Source organism: Etheostoma spectabile, chromosome 13 (assembly GCF_008692095.1).
Source record: "Etheostoma spectabile isolate EspeVRDwgs_2016 chromosome 13, UIUC_Espe_1.0, whole genome shotgun sequence".
Taxonomy (NCBI): domain Eukaryota; kingdom Metazoa; phylum Chordata; class Actinopteri; order Perciformes; family Percidae; genus Etheostoma; species Etheostoma spectabile.
The window spans coordinates 13,225,125-13,247,873 of NC_045745.1; the positions used below are offsets into that span (position 1 = coordinate 13,225,125).

The 22,749-nt window shown below is 37.8% G+C and overlaps 2 protein-coding genes across 2 annotated transcripts in view; both read left to right on the forward strand.

Moving 5' to 3' along the window:
• mpzl1l (myelin protein zero-like 1 like) overlaps positions 1-8,601 on the forward strand; it is a 19,846-nt gene extending 11,245 nt beyond the window's left edge. The window contains exons 5-6 of the mRNA XM_032533689.1: positions 1,449-1,554; positions 3,603-8,601. Coding sequence (XP_032389580.1) covers positions 1,449-1,554; positions 3,603-3,698 — 202 coding nt within the window. The 3' untranslated portion in view covers positions 3,699-8,601. The remainder of the gene's footprint in view (positions 1-1,448; positions 1,555-3,602) is intronic.
• A 3,482-nt stretch (positions 8,602-12,083) lies between these two features.
• lrrc32 (leucine rich repeat containing 32) lies at positions 12,084-18,299 on the forward strand. Its single transcript, XM_032532927.1, is given in 5 exon segments — positions 12,084-12,203; positions 12,206-12,259; positions 12,262-12,323; positions 14,315-14,408; positions 16,182-18,299. Coding segments are annotated over 5 exon segments (2,085 nt in total). The 5' UTR covers positions 12,084-12,170; the 3' UTR covers positions 18,024-18,299.
• Positions 18,300-22,749: the final 4,450 nt, after the last annotated feature.

A 22,749-nucleotide genomic window follows, 5' to 3' on the forward strand; every position in this document is an offset into this window, starting at 1 on the left:
CTTTCTTTTATCATCCAGTTTGACAGTCAGTTATAACGGGAAAAGAACAAAAATGAATTACTTTGATGTAGATTTTATTATTTGGTATTGGATCGGTGCATAAACTCCAGTACTTCCCGATACCAGCGTTTTAGGCAGTGACGGAGCTGGTACCGATACTTGTATCGATATCGGAGCATCTTCAGTCTTTACTAGAGGTGCACCGATAACCTGTTTGATTCTGATTTAATTTTATTGATCTAAGAACAAACCAATAAATGGCAGAGCTGCAACCAGGAGGAGGAAGTATTCAGAAAATTTACTTAATTAATACCACATTCCGAAAATACTCAACTACAAGTGAAAGGCCTGCATTCATAACTTTTTCTAAGTCAAAGTATGTAAGTATTATCAGCAAAATGTACTTAAAGTAATTAAAGTAAAAGTATCCATTGTGCAGTAAAATGGTCAATATTATGTTTCTGGATTAGTATTACTGCCTAGAATTTGTATTGGATACAGTACCTGAGTAAACATACCACCACTGGCTGAAATATTATTCAATTAATCAGCTGATTATTCTCTCAATTCATTGATTTATGGGTCTATAAAACTGTAAAACACATTAATATAGAGAAAAATAATATTAAAATTCCCAGGAGCCCAAAGTGATGTCTGAAGATATTCAGACATCAGATATAGTGTAATGCAAGATTTAGGGATGTCTGGATTAAGTTTTGGCCCCGACCCTGATCCAAGTTCATTAATATTGTTTGATCTTGATAGTTTTATTTATTTGGATACATATTTAAGGCTACAGTGGGTAGAATGCAAAAAAAAGGCAGAATTTGATGTGGAGTGAGACCTCTTCCTGCAGCTCTCCCCTCTTTGTGGCATTGGCCATGCATGCTCAGAACAGCCAATAGAAATGTTTTATCTCTTTAAAATGACCTGTGATTTTCTGAAGCCTGAATACAGAGCAAAGAGGGGGTGCTCTACCAGGTGAGCTACCCAGTTGCCCCCGCCCCCCCAAAAAAATCTTTAAAAAACAAAAAGAAAATAACAAGTTGAGTCTTTGGAAATAAAAGAACCCAAATTATCATTAACTGTAGATTTCAGGCCTATTTAGCCTGTGAAACCAATGTGGACAGCTATACCGTTAACACCAGGAAATTGTTGCCCTTCTGCCAGAAAAATTCCTTTTCATAAAGATATTTATTAAATCACAGTACTTAAAAGTTTGATATCACTTCAGATCGGTGCACCTCTACTAGTCTCCTCACTGCTTTCAGTATCTCTGCCAAACCACTAAGACACACCATGCACTTTGTTTGCAGCTACTGTTTCTTGTGCTGCTCATCTGTCATTGTTTTATTTTTGTCTTTTGTCCCATTATGTGTGTTTGTCTCCATTTGACTGCGCACCAATGATTGCTCGACACCACGGCAAAATCGTAAACCCTTAAATAGATGTACGTCCTTGGAAAGCGTGAGCTCTCAGGCTCCAAAACCACGAAAGAAGGTGGAGTCCAGCCTGGAGGGCTCCAGGTGTACCAGTCCCTCGGGTCCACTACAGGTAGGAGCTGGGGAACAGACAAATCCACTGGCTGCCACCATTTCACTGGGAAAATGTTGCATTCATGATGTTTGTCCAAACCGATATGGACTGAGTCTCTATCCCTGTCCACTGATTCAGTCCAATATTCCGTAGGTGCTTCAAATCCATCACAGAAACCTAAACATGAATCCACCACTAGCTATAATAAAGTTTATTTACATCTTATTTGTCCAAACAACTGCAAAAATAGAGTTTAAGATTGGGCGACAAGAATATTATTGTCAGAAATAATTTAAAAAACAAACAAACCATAGAATAAAAATGCACAACTTAAAGGAAAAGTTTGACATTTTGGGATATAAACTTATGTGCTTTCTTGTTTGATGAGCAGATTGATGCCACTCATGTCTGTACGCTAAATCAAGCTATTGCTAGCAGCTGATTAGCTTAGCTCAGCACAGCTAGCATTGCTCTATCCAATGAAAAAGAAATCTGCCTACCAGCACCTCTAAATCTCACCTATTAACTTTTATTATATCTCATTTGTTTAATCTGTAGAACGTCCAAATTGCATTGTGGGTTATGTGTCGGACTATTTCGTAACCTTGTGGACTCTCGTCTGGTTGCCTGGCAACTGCTCAGAGCCAAGGCATTTCCACCAGGTTTCTTTTTTTTGTCGCTATTAACTTTAAATAATAAAATGAAACTGAACAGCAACATTTTCTTTGAAAATGGATTTGTGGTCAATTGAGAAAAGCCAGAAAAACTAAACCTTTTATGTCCAAGGACGATTGAATGAAAGAAAATGCTGCTAGTACAAAGAAGAAGTGCTGTGAATATATTAACCCTTGAACATCCTTCTAAAAAAATAGCTTGGATGTCTAATGAAAAATGTCTGCATCAAAAAAATCTGACATAAAACAAAATTGTTGACTGACTTAATTCTTTTTACCAACCTCATCACTATTAAATATATATAAAATGTCACGATGTTTGCTCTTTAAATGGCAGTTTGTTTACATAATGGCACCGGGTTGCAGATGGTTATTCTGTACACTAAATGCCTGTATTTGCCCCACAGGGCAAACATGAGAATGGCTCATGGTTATACTGTACACTAAATGCCTGTATTTGCCCCACAGGGCAAACATGAGAATGGCTCATGGTTATACTGTACACTAAATGCCTGTATTTGCCCCACAGGGCAAACATGAGAATGGCTCATGGTTATACTGTACACTAAATGCCTGTATTTGCGCCACGGGGCAAACATGAGAATGGCTCAATCTGGTGGAAAATAGTAAAAATTACTCCAGGGCTCTAGTTATAACGCCTAATATAAAATGCATGAATTAGTTCTATAATGGCAGTGTGATAAAATATAGTGGTTTTATGGGAAGGTTTTTTTCCCCTTAGGGTTCTGAGTGTCTGCATTTTGGCTACAAAGTCTATTACAGACTTATTATATTTCTAACCTTATGGCTAATTACTAATGGAACCAGTCAGCGCCAAACTCTAAATGAAATTCTTCTATTACGTAGAATTTAAATAATCTACCATACCGAAGTTGTACTGGAAAAATACCAAAAACCTTATTAACGGCTCTAGATACATTTTTATAATTTAATTTGACTCTTTATTGATCCCCTATGGGGAAATTAAAACTACACTCGTCGTTATTACACGCTAATTATTACACATGAAGTACACACACATGCTCTGGTTCTATACATGCACTAATGGAGTGATATATTCGAGTGAGTGGGCTGCCAGTGCTGGACCAGGCTGAGGGGGGTTCAGTGACTTGCTCAAGAGCACCTTGACAGTACTTTGGTCCAAACAGGGACTTGAACCAGCAACCCTTCAGTTCCCAACCCCCTACGGACTGAGCTACTGCAGACCGTAATGAAACATTTAACCACCCCTGAGTTTAAAAATGGTGCAGTAGGAAAAAACAAAAGGGACTCTGCATATACCAAGGTTCCTCTCTGTGCTTTGATTTATCTGGATATGTTGGTGTCTTTCACTGACTGTTTTTTTTTGCCCCTTTCTTTATTATTTACTAGGGCCCGGTGATATACGCCCAGTTGGATCACTCGGGCAGCAAAAACTCATTCCACAAGATGGAGCCAGTGGTCTACGCTGACATTCGTAAAAACTGAAGAGGAACTGGGGACCAAAAAACACAGTATAAAATAAGTATCAGACCTCTCTATCAGCTGCTCTTGGGAAGGGTGGGAATGTTAATACAGGGACAAAAGTTGGTGCAGTTTTTTTTCTAATTTTTTTTTTCTTCTCTTGTCCTCTGAAAGCATGATGCTGTTTTATGATAAAGTAATGTCTCCATGTGCTTTTTATTGTAATGACCAAAAAAAGCTAAGCAACACCCTAATGGAAACACATCAGTCCTTTAAATTGTACTCAGTAAAAAAAAGAATTCCTCCATAGATATCATTCCACATGTTAAGATATGTTTATTGTTATCATTGTGCCTACAAAGGGGTCTGCAGGCTGTTGCACCAGCTGAACATGAGTTTGATTGGGAGTTTATAACAACTGCTATATTGGGAACTTTGTTTCACACTAAACCATCCTTACTGTTGGGCTACAATTGTGCCCAAGGTTCTTTTTTGGAAGGAAGAGATTCTCAATTGCACTTGGAGTATGGAATGTACTTTATTACAGAACGTTCTGGAGACAAGATGCAGGCAAAGTACAGAGAGACAAGTCCCAGCAGCAGATTACCCAATTGTCTGTCGTTCTCTTTCTCGGCTGCCCCCTTATACACACATTTCAGACACTCCAAACAGAAAGCTCAGCAACTTTAACAGGAGACATTTAGTTTCGGCAGACACAAACAAGGTCATGCGAGCACATAATTTATTACAAGAATTATAGACTACTCCTTTGTCTGGTGTTATGTTTTCAACTGTAACATCTGCCTGGTGTTCTTTTCCTCTGCAACATTTACTCACCCTAACTGAAAATAACACCCTCAATGATGATTGTAATTCACACAGTATTAAGCAAAGCAATTATAAATTCCAACACCACCTATACTACTTATCAAAACATTGTTGCAGAAATGTACCTTACTAACTAGTAGGAAAGGAAAGTGAGATCCTATTGCATGTGAACTAGATAACATATTACAACATGCGTTTGTCCGACTAACAGCACCTCATTATTTATCAACGTAAACTATACTATAACAACATCAATACAAGTTTAAGATATTCTGCCAAACTGTCACTGTCACATTTGGATTGGCCTTTCTGCACGGCCAAAAACAACGACTTTTATGCCACGCACTGTGTGGTTCAATCGTTCATAACAAGGTGGCTGTGTCCTCAACGATGTTGATTAAAAGAAAAACTTGTGCAATTCTACTTAAGTAGAAAAGGAAAATGGACCAGCAAATGACTGGGAAGATAGGAAGCTGTTTCTAGCACAACACAGTCTTAAGTCAAGACTACAGTCATCCACAACATGTAAAATACCCCTCCGAATAATGTTTAAACCAGCTCTCTACACTAAATAATGGATCTTTTGACAACAGTCATGAGGGATATCAAACCGCTGAGCTGGTCAAACTTTAAGACAGCCTTGGAAAATGGAAATCCATCCTGTTTTTAGTTGTAGGACACTAAAGTCTGACCTCAAAGTCTGTTTCCAGGTGTCGGGGAGTAGTACTGCATATGCAAAATAAGGAATAATAAACCTTTAGTGTCTCCATAAGGAAGCTGTGTGAAATCTGATAAATTACCTCAAATTATGTCACTTGAGTCAGCATCAGATGGGGCCAAAGACTACAAGTTTGAAAATGAAATAAAGGACGCCCAGATAGCTCAGTTGGTAGAGCAGACGCCCATATATAGAGCTTTACTCCATATATAGAGCTTTACTCCTCAACGCAGCGGGCCTGGGTTCAACGCGGGTCTGCGGCCCTTTGCTGCATGCCATTCCCCCTCTCTCTCCGCTTTTCATGTCTTCATCTGTCTTGTCAAATAAAGCCTAAAATGCCCAAAAATAATCTTAAAAAACAGACGGAACAAGTTGATGGCCCAGTTGCATTGTGGGTAATGTAGGCGCCAGGTTTTGACAAGGAGGAAGAATACCTGGAATACAAAATAATCTTAATCCTAACTCTCGGTTGTAACTAACTTGTATAGAGAAGCCTGTTTCTGTAAGATGACTCTTAAATGACATTCCAGCTAAGCTACGTTTGTATTTACACACAGATGGTGCAACAGGCTGCTGAAGCCACAGTTCGTTTCCACCGTTTGGCAGTTCCGTGGTGATCTTGTTTTGTCGGGGTCAGATAATGTAGAGTTAGATTTTGCATTGCCTTCAGTAACATTGCATGCCGTTAAAATGACATCTACAGACTAAATTTGGTACTCCTCAGATAGAAGAAGCCGTCTGACATTGTATTACTGTGAATGCTTCAGTTTTCTGTAGAGTCCTGGCATGTTGTTGTGGTACCTTTTTTTAAAAAGACACTGCCTCCCATTTTATTTTCACCTCAGTGAACTCAGTACACTCTTAGAGCTCTTTAACCAGTCTTAGTTTCCTTGGTTGCTCCGGGTGTCTGCATTTGTTTTCTTTTTCTTTCTACCTACATGCATAAGAACAAACAGGCAATGCAAGCCAAGTAGAGTTTTGTGTTCTGCATCCACACTTATAGTTTTTTTCTGCCTGCTTGTCGCTGTGCTTTGAAAGAATAAAAGAAAAAAGTGGTAATTACCTGGGCCATTATTTCAGCTTTGTTTTGAGTAATTTAGAAATATGCATGTTAAAACAAAATGTTTTACTGAGGTGAAATATCTCCTTCTATGAAAACTGGGAGCTCTCATTTGTTGGACAAAACAAATGTTAAATACACTGTTTGCATGCAATTTACTAACATAACAATCATTATTATGAAAATATCCATCATTTTTTTTCCTTCTATTATATTGTGTTAAGCTCTTAATTTTTTCAAACTAATGGGCCAAATATCTAATATCAATAGTAATATTAAGGAAGTTGTTTTCAGATGCTTTTATGCTTTAACATGCATTCCAAATCTGTTTGTCATTTAGTTTGAAGCATTTAAAAGCCAAAAGTATGTTAAAGTTGTGTTACCGGTGTGGTTACCCATGAGAATGATATTTGTGTTGCAACCAGTCTAAATGCCTTCAGCTTGTGATTCCGCAAATGTCAATGTTGACCAGTATTTGTATATATTTCTTGCTCATGTAAGATATAGTGCTGTTTACTGTAACTCAGTCCAGTGTGGTTTGGCTGTGGATGTCTTTCTAGAGAAGGAAAGTAGTTTGCTGTATAGTTCTAGAAAGTTGGCGGCATGCTTAATGTTCTCTCCTTTTTGTCTTAATTATTTGTCAGCAAACACTCCCAGCATATACAGTGCCTGCAGGGACTATTGAGCCTGTCAATTCAAAATGCCTTCAATAAAACTTTCTTCAGTCAACAGTGTACACAAAAAAACGAAACACAAAATGAACGTGACGTGTCTTGAGCTTGAAGGTCATATTGTTTTTAGTGCCTCATTTATATTCTAACTCAAAAGATCCATAAGCTTTTAAGTTGGTTTGGAGAAGTTTTTAACAAACAGTGTATTCACACATCCAGAGCCACATTATAATTTTTTGGGAGTCGTGTTTCTGGCCACCTGATGGATTTAGGTCTAACATTCACTCTTTTTTAGTTTAGTTTGTTTTTGGTCTCTACCAACTCCTGAGGGAAACATCTGGCTCTTTCGCTGCCAAATGCCCCACTGTGTTCACCAGCTAGTGTCTAACTGGGTCTGTCTGTTTGTGGTGTGGAGCAGGTAGTGCACGGTGTGTTTTTACAGCTTTATCTCTGAAAGCAGCTGCCTGCTGCGACCCAATACAATTGCGCGGTGAGAGTGAACCAAAACAGACAAGTTGCAGTCGGACAATTTAACAATGACTTGCAACTCCCTAACTTCATAAAGCTTAGCTTTATTCATTTCTAATATAAAAAAAAGATTGATTATTGCCCCCTTAAACAAATCCAAGTTAGAGAATATTATGTTGGCCGAGTTAATTTTGACATTGGTTCATCCTCTCATCGTTAAGAGACAACTAATGTTTGTACCAAATATCATTACAATTAATCCAGAATGTGGGAAACCTTTCAGTTTATTATAACTCTGGCCTGTACCAACCTGGACTGTGTGAGTCTACATAGAAATAAAATAAGTTGCTTCTCCAGAGTTTTAACTTATTTCAAACTGTCTCTGTTTTGGGGGTAAAATACGTATTTACGTTCACAACTACCTTCTGGCTGAAGAAAATCTTAATTCACTCCATTTTGACTGGACTCTGGTGGTGACACCACTCAATGCAGGCACTGTAGTCTTCCAGTGTTTTCTCTTTCATGTTTTCTGTTCTGTTTTCTGATCGTTTCTTTTGCCAGTTAGCATGTATTTCAATGTATTCACCAAATCAAAAAGCAACCTGTATGATACCGACAAACCATTACTGCTGGTCGCTTTGCTCCTAATTGTGACTTGTTGCAGGGTTTAGTGCTGTTGTAGAAATTGTGATGTAAACTATAAATTATGAAAGGTTTCTGATCCGACCGAGCTCACAAGCAACGTTCGGTGTGTTGGTGTCCGAAGGAGATGAATGCAAGTTTGCAATGTACACTCCACTCCTGACGAGTCTTAAAAGTGCGTGATTAGTGTTCTTCGATGGTAAATAGTTGTGTGTTACTTGAGAATTGTTTGGTATGTTATGTTGTAAAATCTGCACTATGTCTTGCAAATCAAAGACAAACAAATTCCCTGTGATTTTTTTGTTTTTATTTTTCGTTCATCTCGGAATAACCTTGGCCTGTTTAACGTCTTTAAAACTGGAATGTTGTACATTTAGTGCCTTTTACATTTCATCAGCTAACTTGAACATCTGCTCAAAATAGAAAAAAAGATAAGATTCATTTATTTTCCTTTTACTGTATGTATTTTTTTATACACATAATATCGCCTCTGTATCCACTGTTCAAATTTTATATAAAACCTATTCCTGGCCAATTAAACATGTGTTTTGTTCTGTGTTTTGTTGTTTTCCTCGGAATAAGATGAAGAAACAAATATCAAACGATTAAATCATATTTTAAAGTGAAGGAAGATGTGTACATTCAGTTTTTTATATAGTCTGTTTAGTATGTATGTTTTCAAAGGTAAATCTTTGGTTTAGGGAGAACTAATTTTTGTTTATTCACATACTACATGGGAAATATAATGTACTATAGTCAGATATAGTTAACTATGCCGTAGCACATACCACAAATGCAAACCGATAGGATGTAAATGAAACATTTTTTTTATTCAATCCCTCATTTGCATGCCGTTAACCAAGAAGGGGATGACTTTAAAAAAAAAGAAAAGAAAAAAAGGTCTCGAACCAGGGACGTTGCGATTATATTGTATACTATAGACCGCTAAAGCTCAGCCTAAAGTCACCCACACTGTTTTTATTGTTCAGCATGTGTGTGTTTATGTGAGAAGAACTGTGCTCAGCAAACGGTCACTTCCTTTGTGCTGTCTTTGAAGTTTTACAGGAGTGGTTTCCAGCCTTTTTTTTATCAGTCGTACCCCCACAGCCCTTTCAAATGAACTCCACGTACTCTGACTCCACCTGTTCTGTTACAAACGTGTTCATTTGAATTCATTTAAGCTAAATTCAATGCCGATCATTTATATATTATTCTTCTTGTGTCAGCGTGGGTTTTTTCAGGGTTTCTCCGACTACCTCCCACAGTACAAAGACTTTCTTTTCAAATTTTACATTCAATTTTATTTATAGTGTCAAATTATAATGGTTAATAAAGGTCATCCCAGACACTTTACAGACAGAGGAGTATATTTACAAAGACCGAACACAATTCTCCAACATTGGTGTATGTTCCCCGAGAGCAGTTGCATTTAGTTTTTTTTGGTTACACTTTATTTAAAGGTATCTACATATGAGTGACATGGCACTCACATGAACATAGAACATAAACAGGTCATAAATGTTAATGACATAACGCTTCTTTCAGTAAGTGTCATTCGGTTTTGTCATGACAAGTTATGGTTAGGGTTTATGTGTCATGACTGTGATGTCATGACACTATTATTGAGAAATCTTCAAGTAAAGTGTTAGAGTTTTAGAGAGTTAGTGTTAGAGAGATTTTTTTTATCCATGTTGCAGCTGGCCCGGGTTCGACTCCAACTTGCGGCCCTTTGCTGCATGTCATCCCCCCCATTCTCTCCTTTCATGTTTTCAGCTATCATATATATATATATATATAAAGGCCTCATATGCCTAAAAGAAATCATCTAAAAAAAAAAAACATAGCTTCAAAGGTAAAAGTGGTCATTGTGCAGAATGGCCCATTTCAGATATAGATAATATAATGATGTACTATAGTAATTGATGTAACAATGTGTTCATCACTTTAATGTTGCAGCTGGTAAAGTTGGAGTTAATTTTGATTATTTAATTTAATTTTAAATTATTTATTTGTTCTTATATTTCATGTATATTCTGTATGTGTACGGTGTGTCTAATATTTTGCTCCTGCAACACTGACATTTCCCTTTTTTTGGGATCAATAAAAATCTATCTATCTATCTATCTATCTATCTATATATCTATCTATATATCTATCTATATATCTATCTATCACAAGCAAGTTCTCAATAATAAGAGGCGACACTTCATTGGGTTGCCTCTAATTACTTTTTATTAATTTTATTATTATAACTTGTTTGCTGCTAGCATGTGAATTTTGCCCCTTAGCCAACCAATGTTAGTTGATTTATATCTTGTATTAATAAAATGAATCTGCAAAGTAACTACAGTTGTCAGATACATGTAGTGGAGTATCAGAATAAAATAACATACAATGGAAGTACTCAAGTAAAGTACAAGTACCTCAAGATTGCAGTTAAGTACAGTACTTGAGTGAACGTACTCTTTACATTGCTTTTGAGGACACAATTACCCCAGCAGGTATGACTGCATGGTCTGACTGTGAACAGCAGGAGGCAGAGTTGATCTTACTAGGCACTCAACAGGGTAAAAACAGCAGGTACTGTATTTATCAACACACTTTGCCTGCCTCTCCCATTGCATTTGTTATTAATATCCTGGAATAACATATCGCTGATCTCACTTCTTCCCTCCAGGAAACTGAAAGGATAGAAAAAAAAACCCTCCACACACCCATGAGTGATGGTGACACTGAGCTGCATGCAAATGGAAACAAAGTCTGGGAATCCCGGTAAATAAAAAGGGGAGAATCCCCCAAGGAAGGCCAGCAGCGATGAAGAGGTGTGTGTGTGTGTGTGTGTGTGTGTGTGTGTGTGTTTTCACATGACACCACTGATAAAACATTAAAGGATGAAAGGATAGTGAATGTGAAACCTCACCTACTACCACGTATGTACAAGACACTGCTGAAGAAGAAGAGACCAGGTAAGGTAACTTCTTCTTCTACACTTATCCACAATCAATTGTATTCTTTGTTTCCTGTTTTTCATCAGCAGTGGATGAATGTAACTAAGTACATTTACGCTTTACAGCGAGATACTACAGGCTGAAACATCCGGGGTTTTTTCTTCAATTTTGAGCTATTTGTCAGACATGTATTCTTTTTGTCTAGTGGGGAAAAAATACATCCAAATTACACATTTAGGTATTTGTTTTACAACACATTGTATATTTGCATCTGTAGATTTCGCCTAAATTCACCTAAGTTGGCATTAGATAATATCTCATTTGCAAATCTAAACATACTGGCTTTATTCAATGTTCAGACTTCTGTTCTGAAAATCAATGCACATTCGCAATAAGATAACGCCACTTTTGCACATTTTAACAAAATATAGAAATCTTGTAATACAAAAATAATTGTCTTTCCTTGAAATACAACCTATTTCAAAATGACACAGTACAGTCTACCGCGGAAGAAATCAGAGAGTTGCCGTGCCTTGTTAAAGAGCACTTAGACAGTTATTGCTAAAGGAGGAGAAGGTGTCACTCATTCACTTTCCCAGCTGGTTCGAGACATTCAGAGACAGTTGTACAGCGATTTACAGTAAATTGGATATGCAAACTGGTCTTTATTCATTTTAATTACAGTGTTGTTTGTTTACAGTTTGGCAAACCACAGAAAAGCCACATGACAAACAGTCTTAAAGAGGATGTGTTTTTCAACACACGTGCAAAAGGACAGATTCTTATAAATCCATCATTAACTGCTGCTGACATTTTGTTCTCTCAGAAGGGACATATATTCTCTCTGTTCAAATATTTATCCATAAAAGGACGCTTTAAAAACATAATAAACATTTGGAGAACTTTTAAAGTAACCCAAATTCCAAAAGGAGATTGGTGTGTGAGAACATCTAAACTATTTCTAAAGAAATCTTTGGATTAATAGAGGGTATTTGGAGATGGGGGGAGGAGGGGTTGTGGGGGCTGTGTGTGTGTCTCCTTGAACTTCCCAGCCCCCCTTATAAGGCATTTCCCTGAGAACAGTGGGAGGGGGGAAGAGGGCCCAGCGATGCAGGATATTCTCACAGGATGTGATGGCTGGACAGCAGCCTGAGCCGTGCGATGTGGAGGGAAGAGTCAGCTGAGAGGAGCTTGTTTGGCTTGCAGTGTTTTCTTGGTTACTATCGATCATCTGTGAGTGGGTGTGCGCTCTGAGGATGTGAAATCAACATGGTCAGGAGGCACTGTGAAGACTAGTAATCAGCTGAAAGTGAGGTAAATGTTCAGCTCTCATAAAAACAAGTCTTCAAGCATGTTGTTGCATGGTTTGGTTGTTGGAAGCCTTGGACTTGACTGTGGGAGCAGATATGTGCATGGTTACAAACGGCTGGGATTCGAAGATCCTTTACTGAAGTTATTATTAAGTAAATGTACCAATACAGTAATGTAAGAATACTCAAGTCAAGTCCTGCATTTAAACTCTGAACTACGTGAGTATAGAGGTCTTTTCAGTTAGCAGTTTGCAGGGACATTTTACACTAAAAAACATGATGTAAGGACATATTTCAGATGAAACCTCTGTATTTTTACATTGTGTTACTACTACTCTTACTCAAGGATCTAAATACTTACAAAAGAATTTGAGAAATATATAATTGAACAAGATGGAAAATCAGCAGTTAAGAGTAAAGTGAAAAGCTCATTCTTAATGTGAAATGCCATGTTTAAACCAGATTTTGACCACTTATTCAAGATATTTTACACTTTAAATAGTCTGCAGATTTTGATACAGCTGAAATAAACAGGTGGGTCATCTTTGCTTGAAATACTCGCAGTATTTCTGGTCCCCCTGCTTTAAATTTACAACTTCACTGAAGGAAAAAGGTAAAGAGTACACAAGTATTATTAGAATCAGAAAAGTACTCGTTGCATCACTGTGTAAGCAACATTTTACTGTTGTAGCTGCTCAAGGTGCACAGTTCTAGTCCAGTGGTACCCAACCTAGGGCCCGGAATCACTTTATAGGGGTCGCAAGATAAATCTGAGGGGTTAAACGATGATTAACGAGAGAAGAAGGCCATTTTTTTCTCAGAAATGTAGTGGAGAGGAAGAACACAGTAGCATAACATGGAAATACTTGAGTAAACCTCAAATTTATACTTAACAGTACCTGGAAGCCCATTTCTTGTTTGAGGTAGAGGGGAACAGTGCATCTGTCTGCTGATCAATGACCACAATGTTTTATCAGATTGTAAATGTGTTAAAAAAAGTCAAAAAAAAGGGTTCTGTAAGTCACGCAGCTCTCTTTTCTGTCTTAAGAAGCATTTTAGAGCGCTTTTTGAGGTGCTTATTGAACAAAAATGTGTTTCTATAGCTAATTGCCAACAAATCCAAATGCTTTTCAGTGGCACTAAATGAATGACATGTCTGTATTTTGTGCAGATACAAACACTCGCACACATCACATGAGAGCAATGTGATGAATATCTTTATTGAATTTGCTCTTATAGAGATTCTCAGAGCAAATCTGTGGTTGCGTGAACGTCTTACATGGGAGTTTAGGGAGTATTTCACACAAGGTTTTTAACACTGAGATTAACAGTAAGTAGGTTTTTAGAGCAACACCTGCTAACATTTTCTAATTGGAAAAAAAAAACCTGTCTGGGTGTCTTTATTCACTATCTGCAAACCTTTATGGTTGACCTATACCTCTTTTGTTTCACCTAATTTTCCAGGTCCTTATCAACCCCATGGGTACTTACCATTACTGCGGTACTAATTACTCCCACATTGTCAGCCCTGTAAGCTTACTGTACATGTTGCGTTGTTCTGTTCAGGGGAACCTATCAGGAAATATTTTAGCAAGTTTCCGCAAACTAATGAGGCACAGAACTTTGAGTCATCAAAGCCCAACAAAAACAATCTTTGCTTTTTCTGTTTCAAAACAATAAACCTACAGTACAGAATTGATTCCATTGACTGAGAACTCACGGAAAGTATTTAGCTTTGTTCGCTTAGTCATATGTTCTACCAGTTCTGCAGCTAAAAACAGTATGTAATACAATATAAAAGAGAAATGTCACAGCATACAACAAAAAGCCCCTTTTGTATCTCAGGCCATAAATAGCATAGTCATAGGTCGTCATGTCACACTGTAGGTATAGGACTACGTCCCTCTTCCTTCCCTTTTCGAGTCAAATCACCTACAACATACTTCCTGCATTCATGTGTTTATAACTGCTGTGGTCTGGACTCTCCCTGTGCAGCACCATGGCCGCCTTCCAGCTGCTCTTCCCGCTGTTGGTCAGCTGCGTGGCGGCATCCGTACATCCTCCTGGCCACCTGCCTGCATGCCAAGTTGTAAGTAAAACCTGAGACACACACACACACACACACACACACACACACACACACACACACACACACACACACACACACACACACACACACACACACACACACACATACGTATTGTTAGCAGAGGTTCAACAGTCACACTCTGACATGTTAAGTTACGTTTTTTTTCTCAGTTTTATGGCACATTCCTCACATCTTCAGTTAAATCAATATACTTAATATGGGTTCATCTGTTTATAGTTTATTTCTATAGGTTGCCCATGGCAACTGAGATGAGGCACCTATAATCCATCAGGTGCTTGGGGTATTTTCAGATTATCTACAGGCCGACGGTTTATTTGAAAGCGTTTGACCTGAGCAGATCTGGTTTATTAGTTTTTGCTCTTGAACTGAGCTGCTGTCAGACCTTCGGTCTTCAATGTTTGGACAGAGACACATTATTTGGCTTCACTGGAAGAAAAAGTGGGAAGTGTTTTTGTGTTACACACTACAGAGGACACTTGTTAGTCAAGTGTGTAGATTGTGACATCTTTTCCTTGGAGTTTCTGGCAAATCATGTTTGAGTTTTTGGTTCTCATGCAAACTACCAGCAGAACTTGTTCTAATTATGAAATTAACTGGAAGGGGATGGACAGATTTGACATTAAAAAATGAAACCACCAGGTCACCGGACAGTTTTTTTGAAGTCATTGAAGTATATCCTTCTCTCTTTGTGTTACTTTTTCTCAGCAAGAAAAAGACTGTCTGGTGAGAAAGCCACTTTGTCAGTATAACTTGGAGGATGACTAATTGATTTGTCTAACTCTGACTCATATTACCTTAAATTTAATCATTTCTGAACAGAACAAGGATTTACATGTGGAGTTGTCCCCCATCTCTAACACTCATGCTAGGAGTCATGCAGGGAAGGGATTAGTTAAGGCCCAGTGTTTTCTTCTGTTTCTTGCCTTGGACTAGTAGTCATTTGTTATTATATTACTATGACTAAAGTTAATGTAAACCATCGCACACATATATCAGATGTTATACACATACAAAGGCTTTACTGTAGAGTTTTTTTTTAGAATGTAACAGTGTGTCTATTATCACTGATAACACGAGAAGTCACAGAGAAAAGATCTTTTATAATAATAATAATACTTTCTTTAAAATATCCCTCATTTATCCCTGAGTGCCTGACAACAGATACGAGATGTTTTGCCCTCCAGTAAATACATCAATGTGTTTGTTTACGGGCTGGCTTGTCAGCAACGAGGAATGCCACTTTCAGGATACCACAAAATATGCCAAGAAGCTAAATACACTGGCTCAGAGAGAAAGCTGAGGAGACAGTGTTATGAGCTGTTTTTGGGACAGAAGGGGTCGGTGGCCATGTGGTTTCAATTATTAACTACACTTAATAACTAAAATATTTGATTCTATTAGGGGAAAAAGGGAGAGACAATGACGAAACTTGTGAGGTGTGGGGTGTGTTGTGTTTAAACTGAAAAATCCGTTTTGTTATGTTGGTTGAAGAGTCTGAGATTGAGTCATTCCATAGCAGTGACCTTCATTGAAAGGGAAATAGCCGTAAAAAAGTTATTGTTTTCATTAGAACAACTTGCCATCATAAGCCTCAGAGGACTGTGTTGTTGCCAAGAACATGCCGTAGATACAGTAACTCATAAATTGACCCTCCACATAGGCTTTAAACATTTGGCCTGTATTGTGTCATGGTCAGGCAATCTGCCAGTGTGCCGGCATAATCAGACTTGTGTTTTTGTCTGTTGTCTGTAGATCCAGATGGATGTGTTTTGCAGTGATCTGAGCCTCAGAAGTGCCCCAGTCAACCTTCCTCATGGCGTCCACATGCTGGACCTCTCTCGTAACCAGGTGCAGAATCTCACCCAGGAAACTCTAGCGTACCACACCGGCTTCCATCATCTGAATCTTCACTCTAACAAGATCCACTTTATTCAGCCGGGGCTCTTCAAAGACATGACTGATCTGAGAGTCCTGGATCTGTCCAAGAATCATCTGAATGTTTTTGCTTTCTCCAAAATCAACATTGGACCTCTTACAGCTGTAGAGTCACTTGATCTTTCAAACAATGGGCTGTACACAGGGATGTCGGAGTATTTCCTGGCTGATTCTCCATCGCTGGCAAACCTTTCTCTGAACAGCAACAGCATCACCAAAATAGCACAAAATACCTTCAGTGGATCCTCGTCATTGATTAAAATCAACCTCCACAATAACGTCATCATGGAGATTGAAGATGGAGCTTTTGACTCCTTGGATAGACTGACTGAACTCGATTTGTCCAAGAACTCCATCACGTGCATCACAAACTTCAATCTCTGTAACCTAAAAGTACTTAATCTCAGCAAGAACAGCATGGAGCTTTTCCAAAGCACAACATCAACAGATTTTTATAAACTCCGCTCTCTTGATCTAAGTGAAAACAAAATGCCTTACTTCCCCCTTCTCCCTAGAAACAACATGCTTGAATACCTGGACATTTCACGAAACCAACTTCAAAGCATCAATGTCACAGGAAGTCCTGAAAAAAAGACAAAAGTTTATTTTTTTCACCTGAAATATTTGGACATGAGTTACAACCAACTCAAAAGTCTACCAGAGTCCTTTTTTTACTGTATGGGATCACTCGAGGTCCTGAATGTGAGTAATAACTGTATCAGCTCGTTCTCTATCACCAGCCAAAACCTTCTCCGGACAGTGAAGATTATCAATCTCAGCTTTAATTCGTTGCAGAGTCTGACATTCGGGGAAAACACTCTGCGATCACTGGAAAAGCTCTTCTTACATGGAAATGGCCTCACCACCCTGGACAATCAAATATTTCAAAGACCTCCAAGCCTCAAATACCTTCAGCTCCAGCAGAATAACCTGATAATCTGTTCCTTGGAGCAAAACCATCAGGAACCTCCAGGCTGTGTCTCATTTTCTTCAGTACCAAACTTGCAGTTCCTGTACCTGTCTGAAAACAATCTGAAGAGTCTGCCTGCGAATGCGTTTGCCAACAGCCCTCTGAAGTTACTGGACTTGTCCCTGAACCAGGGCTTAGACATGGACAAAGACTCCCTCTCTGGTCTGGAGAATTCCCTGGTGCACCTCCTCTTGAGGGAAAACAATATTTCCAGTCTAAACACAGACCTGTCGTTGCTGAGGAGTCTCAAACACATAGACCTGTCCACCAACCAGTTGACCGCTCTACCTATGTGGAACAAAGACTCCTCCATCGAGTCACTAAACCTGCAGAACAACAACCTGGTCACCCTGGAGTACAGCACCATGGTCGCTCTGGAGCACTCACTAAAAACCCTCTACATGGGCTCCAACCCACTGAGCTGCTGCAGCAACCTTGACTTCCTCCACATGGTCCAGCACTCGGCCGTGGTCGTTCCCGACATCGAGACCGTGACCTGCATTCACGAGGAGTATTCAGAACCGGTCAACATCGAGAAGGTGACCCAGAAAATGTGTCATAGATCAGGCGGCCAGAACTATATTATTGCAATTGTAGTGATAGGGTTAGTTGTGATGATTGTGCTGGGCCTGCTGGTTAAATGTTGCCAATTGAGGAAACAAAAGCACATCCAAAGCTTTAGCGCTTAATGTAAAATCATGAAGGAATTTATGTTTGGGACTTGGATGGTGTTTCTAACCAGAAACAGTAGAAACACATGAATGTAGTGTCTGTGATGTCACCCAACGTCTTATGAAGGGACTATTTAATGCCTTGAGTTGGGTTTACTACTCTCATCTTTGCCACTGAATGAATAAATCTAAATTTGAGATGGGACACACAAGAAGCAACCAAAATGGCTGGCCGAGACAGCTGTCATTACTAAAGAAAATACATGCCATAATATTTCCTAAATGAAGACAATACAATAGACAACCTATTTAAACCAGAAGTTCCTGTGGAAAATGTTTCAAAAGAAAAGTTTGGACTTTTTAGATGAACTTCTAAATGTTTCTGGCAGTCAGCATCTAGTGGTTATTTAAGGAACTGCATTTTTATGTCTAAAGCGGGAGTGTTTCCTGTTTGTTTGGTTTATTGAATGTAAAATGGTGTATCCACACTAAGACACTTCAACACTGTAGACCATGCCGTGAAAAGCTAAAGCAATACTTTTGCTTTCTTTCAGAGCGTTAGATGATAAGATTGATATAACTCTCATGACTACAATGAATTTGAAGGCAGGCAACCGCCGGTTAGCTTAGCTAAGCAATAAAGTTTGAAAACGGGGGAACAGTTAGCTTAGTTCAGTAGAAAGGTAACAAAAGATGCCTACCAACACCTCTAAGTTCACTACTTAACCCTTGTGTTGTCTTACATTCCACCATGTACTCAGTCGTCCTGAAAATCAACACTTTTTCTGACGTTCTTGTCGAAATTATACCTAAGTCTTGAGTTGCAGTAACTGCAGAAGTAGCCTTGCACAGGACCCTTCTGTAAAACCCCAACGTGTTATTTTTGCCTTAAATGAATGAGATGTAATGTGTTAATAAGTGAGTTTGAGAGGTTTTGTTACACAGAGCTAAGCTAGCCCTTTTCCCCGTTTCCAGTCTTTACGCTAAGCTAAGTTAACCGACTGCTGGCTGTAGCTTTATATTTAGAATACAGACATGAGAGTAATATCATCCAACTTTCAGCATGAAAGCATATAGGCATATTTCCCAAAATGTTGAACTATCCCTTTAAGGGTTGATTGAGACAGAGAAAGGTAAATCCAATTTATGGAGAGTGTTGACACTGGAACAAAGTCAGATGTCCTTTATTCACTGACGTTCACTGTGTAAGAGTATCTGAGAGTGGAATTTTGCCTTTAAGCTAAAAATCAAGAAACACAAACACTACAAAAGGCCATGAAACACAATGCTCTATTCATGGTAGATGAAGTATGATTATGAAGCAACCCAAGCTGTCCCTTTCCCCTTTATGTAGTTTGCACTTTAAATGTTGATTTGTTGATTGTAACTTGTTCTGTGAATGTTAACACTAAGAATAATTTTGTTACTATAAAAACAAAGCTGGATATTTTAAACAGTATGTTGCATTGATCCCAGGCCTGTGGTGCTCTCCCTAGACACAATATCTAAGGGATGAATATAAAAGTTGGACTAAGCACTGACATTTTTGACTGTGATACTCTGGTATAGAAGTATAATATACATGTTGTAACATTTTTTATCCTGTGATGTTATTTTGTAACGTAATGTAAGCAATATTTTGTACCAAATGAAGGCCATTTTTCTACACTTAAACACTGTGTGAAACATTATTTGTGTAATAATAACATATAAATAAACCTCTGAACCAGCCCATTTTAAGTTTATTTTCTCCTCATAATTCAGCTAACACCATGAAATGGTATTCCCTCTGAACATATATTTATAATTGTCTGATTTCCTGTAGTTTAGCCACACATGATGGTAACATTTCACTTAATGTGAAGCTACCGCTGAGATTTCTTGCAGAGGGTTAGATGAGAAGATCAATGCCACTCTTTTCTAAACATGATAGTGGGGTCAATCTTCTCATCTAACTTTCTGTAGGAGAGAAAATAAAAAACGTATTTCCCAAAATGTGTCAGTTCCCTAAACTGTGAGCATGAGGATTACTATCACAATATAATAAAAACAGCGTGCAAAGCAAAGGGCTTAAGGTTTATGAGGAAACAGTACTTAATTATATGAGATTACATTGAATGTCATTTTCTAATATTTTACCCTTGTTTATTGAACAAACACTTTGCTATATTGCCTATTTTTTCTTTTTAAAAATGTAGTTATGACTTTTATGATAAAACATTAAAGCATGACAAGTCACAAACAAGAAAATAAAGGAAAAAAAATCCTATGAGAAATCAAGAAAGTTGATTTGAAAAAAAACCAAATCAATTTCAATAGTAGAAGCTATTTCAGACAACCCTCTCTCAAAGCCTGGGGTTTTCTTGTTGTTTTAGCTGTTTCCCACTTACTGTACTTGTTAAAAGCTTAAATGAACAGTCAGTTAATTGATTAGATGATATTTTAATAATGATTGTTTTGTAAAGCAAAAATGATCTGGTTCCAGCTGTACAAAGTTTAAAAAAATGTTTTGTATTATTTATTTATTGATAAATAACATGATAAACATAAAACATACAAAAACAGAAAATGCAAGTGGATCTGGACAGAAATCAATTCAGTTAATAAAAATGTTATAGGGTTACGTTACATAGATTAAAGATTTAAACAGATTTCTTGTTTTTAAAATATAGGATTGATGTAATGTAAAGTTTAATTTCACTTTCCAAATTAAAAAGGATGGTTTATGAATGGAAAATTTACATTTAAAGGTGAGTATTTTCTGTTTTATTTGAGTAATGTATGATCGTAAACTCATTTATAAGACCAACCAATCATATAAGGGTATTTTACAACCTTGAGAATTTGATTTGTTTTCTTGCAATGTCACTCGTAATTTCTGGCCAATTAAAAGTATAGATTATTAGTGTGGGCGTGGCTGACCTTCGTCAGTCGCATGTTGTCAACATCAGGTGCTTCAAGGAGTCAGTTTCTGTAAATTTGGACCGGCTCAATGTAAAAGTGAAACAAAATGGCACCTGCTAAGCTATATAATTACTTAGTGGTAATGTATAAACATGTGAAAGCAAATATCCTTACCCAAATATCCAAGATATTAAAAGAAACCACGGTTGGAGGAGGAAGACGTAACTTTACACAAAACAAGTGAGCTAGCAAGCCGCTAGCTAGTTCAACCGAAGCTAACCGTCGGAGAAGGAACGCTAGCAACAAGTAAGGCAAGCTCGGCAATACCGCCGTCGATTCTCTGTTAACGTTACCTGTTCTTACATCATGGGTTATGTACTTTACCGTTGCCCCTACGTTACATTTTTCAAATATAAATGTACTCCTAAGAGTTATTGCCAAACTTCTAATGATATCTTTGGTTTTATACAATAAACAGGATTTAAACCGACAGTCCAGCACTTGGGTGGGCCGGCACTATCAGAACGATGCCAGGTTCAGATTCACTGGATCCCACGTCTGCACTTTGATGTAAAGCTGGCAGCGTCTACCCCACAAGACACCCCACGGTAGGATAAACGTTACGTTTATGCCCGCCATGGCCGTTAAATGACAATAATGATGAGGGCACTGACAACAATACCCACTTAAATGCATGGATGGTTAAAATGTAAATGTGTTTTTTAACAAACTGGAAAGTAACACAACTTAATTTACATTTAAATTTGAGGAACTTGCACTTTACTTTTATGCAACTTTATACTTTTACTCCACTGCAATTCAAAGGCAAATATTGTCCTTTTTTGTTTTTTACAAGCTAGCAGGTAAGTAGTTACAATTAGTTCTACCTTTACTATCTGCAACATGAAAGTGTGAAAATGTAAGGCAAGGCAAGGCAGCTTTATTTGCATAGCACATTTCAGCAAATGTACAATAATTATAATCTAATATTATAATATCTTATCCTGAAATGGTCAAGTTTCAGGATTTGAGTTGTCCAAGTTATGAGTTGTGATGTTTCACTCCAACACATGGTTAAGGTGTCTATCTACCAGGTAAGTTAGATAGTATCTAATATCTATTCTAGGTAATATCAATATAATGTCCTCTACTGTGTCGTAATGTGTGTAAATGAGTCTAACATCATAAGTTAACACTTCATTTGATATAATTATCACTGACAATGACCATCCACATGCAAACAGCTGGTAAATACGAAGTAGTCATGGCTTAATAACGCAGCAGAATTTGGGCTAAAGAGATGGGATGGTTTTATAAAGTCCAGATTTAAAGGAAAAGTTAGACATTTAAGGAAATAAGACTTACATGACAAAATAAATAACACTTTCATGTCTCTGGGGTAAATGTGTATGAAGCTACAGCCAGCAACTGGTTAGCTTAGCACAAAGACAAGAAACGGCTAGCCAGGTTCTGTCCCAAAGTAGCTAAATCTGCGTACTAGCACCTCAAAAGCTGACTAATTTACACATTATATCTTGTTTGTTTAATTCGTACACTTTGGTTCTGTATGAATTCACTACTAATTGTTATTTCAATATTATAAATACAATAAAAGCCCTAATAAAAACTTAAACTATATATTTTTAGGACTTTCTCTTGATGTGGTCCTGCATTATTAGTTATTTGCCAAAGTTGGAACAGTTTGGGTCATGAACTTGAGATATTTCTATGTTACTGTATTATACGTCATTATTAGTCTTTCTTAGTTGTGAATGTTTAATGTGATTGAGAAATAAAAAAACACAAAAGATTTGAATCCAAGTTTGAACAAAACAAGCTT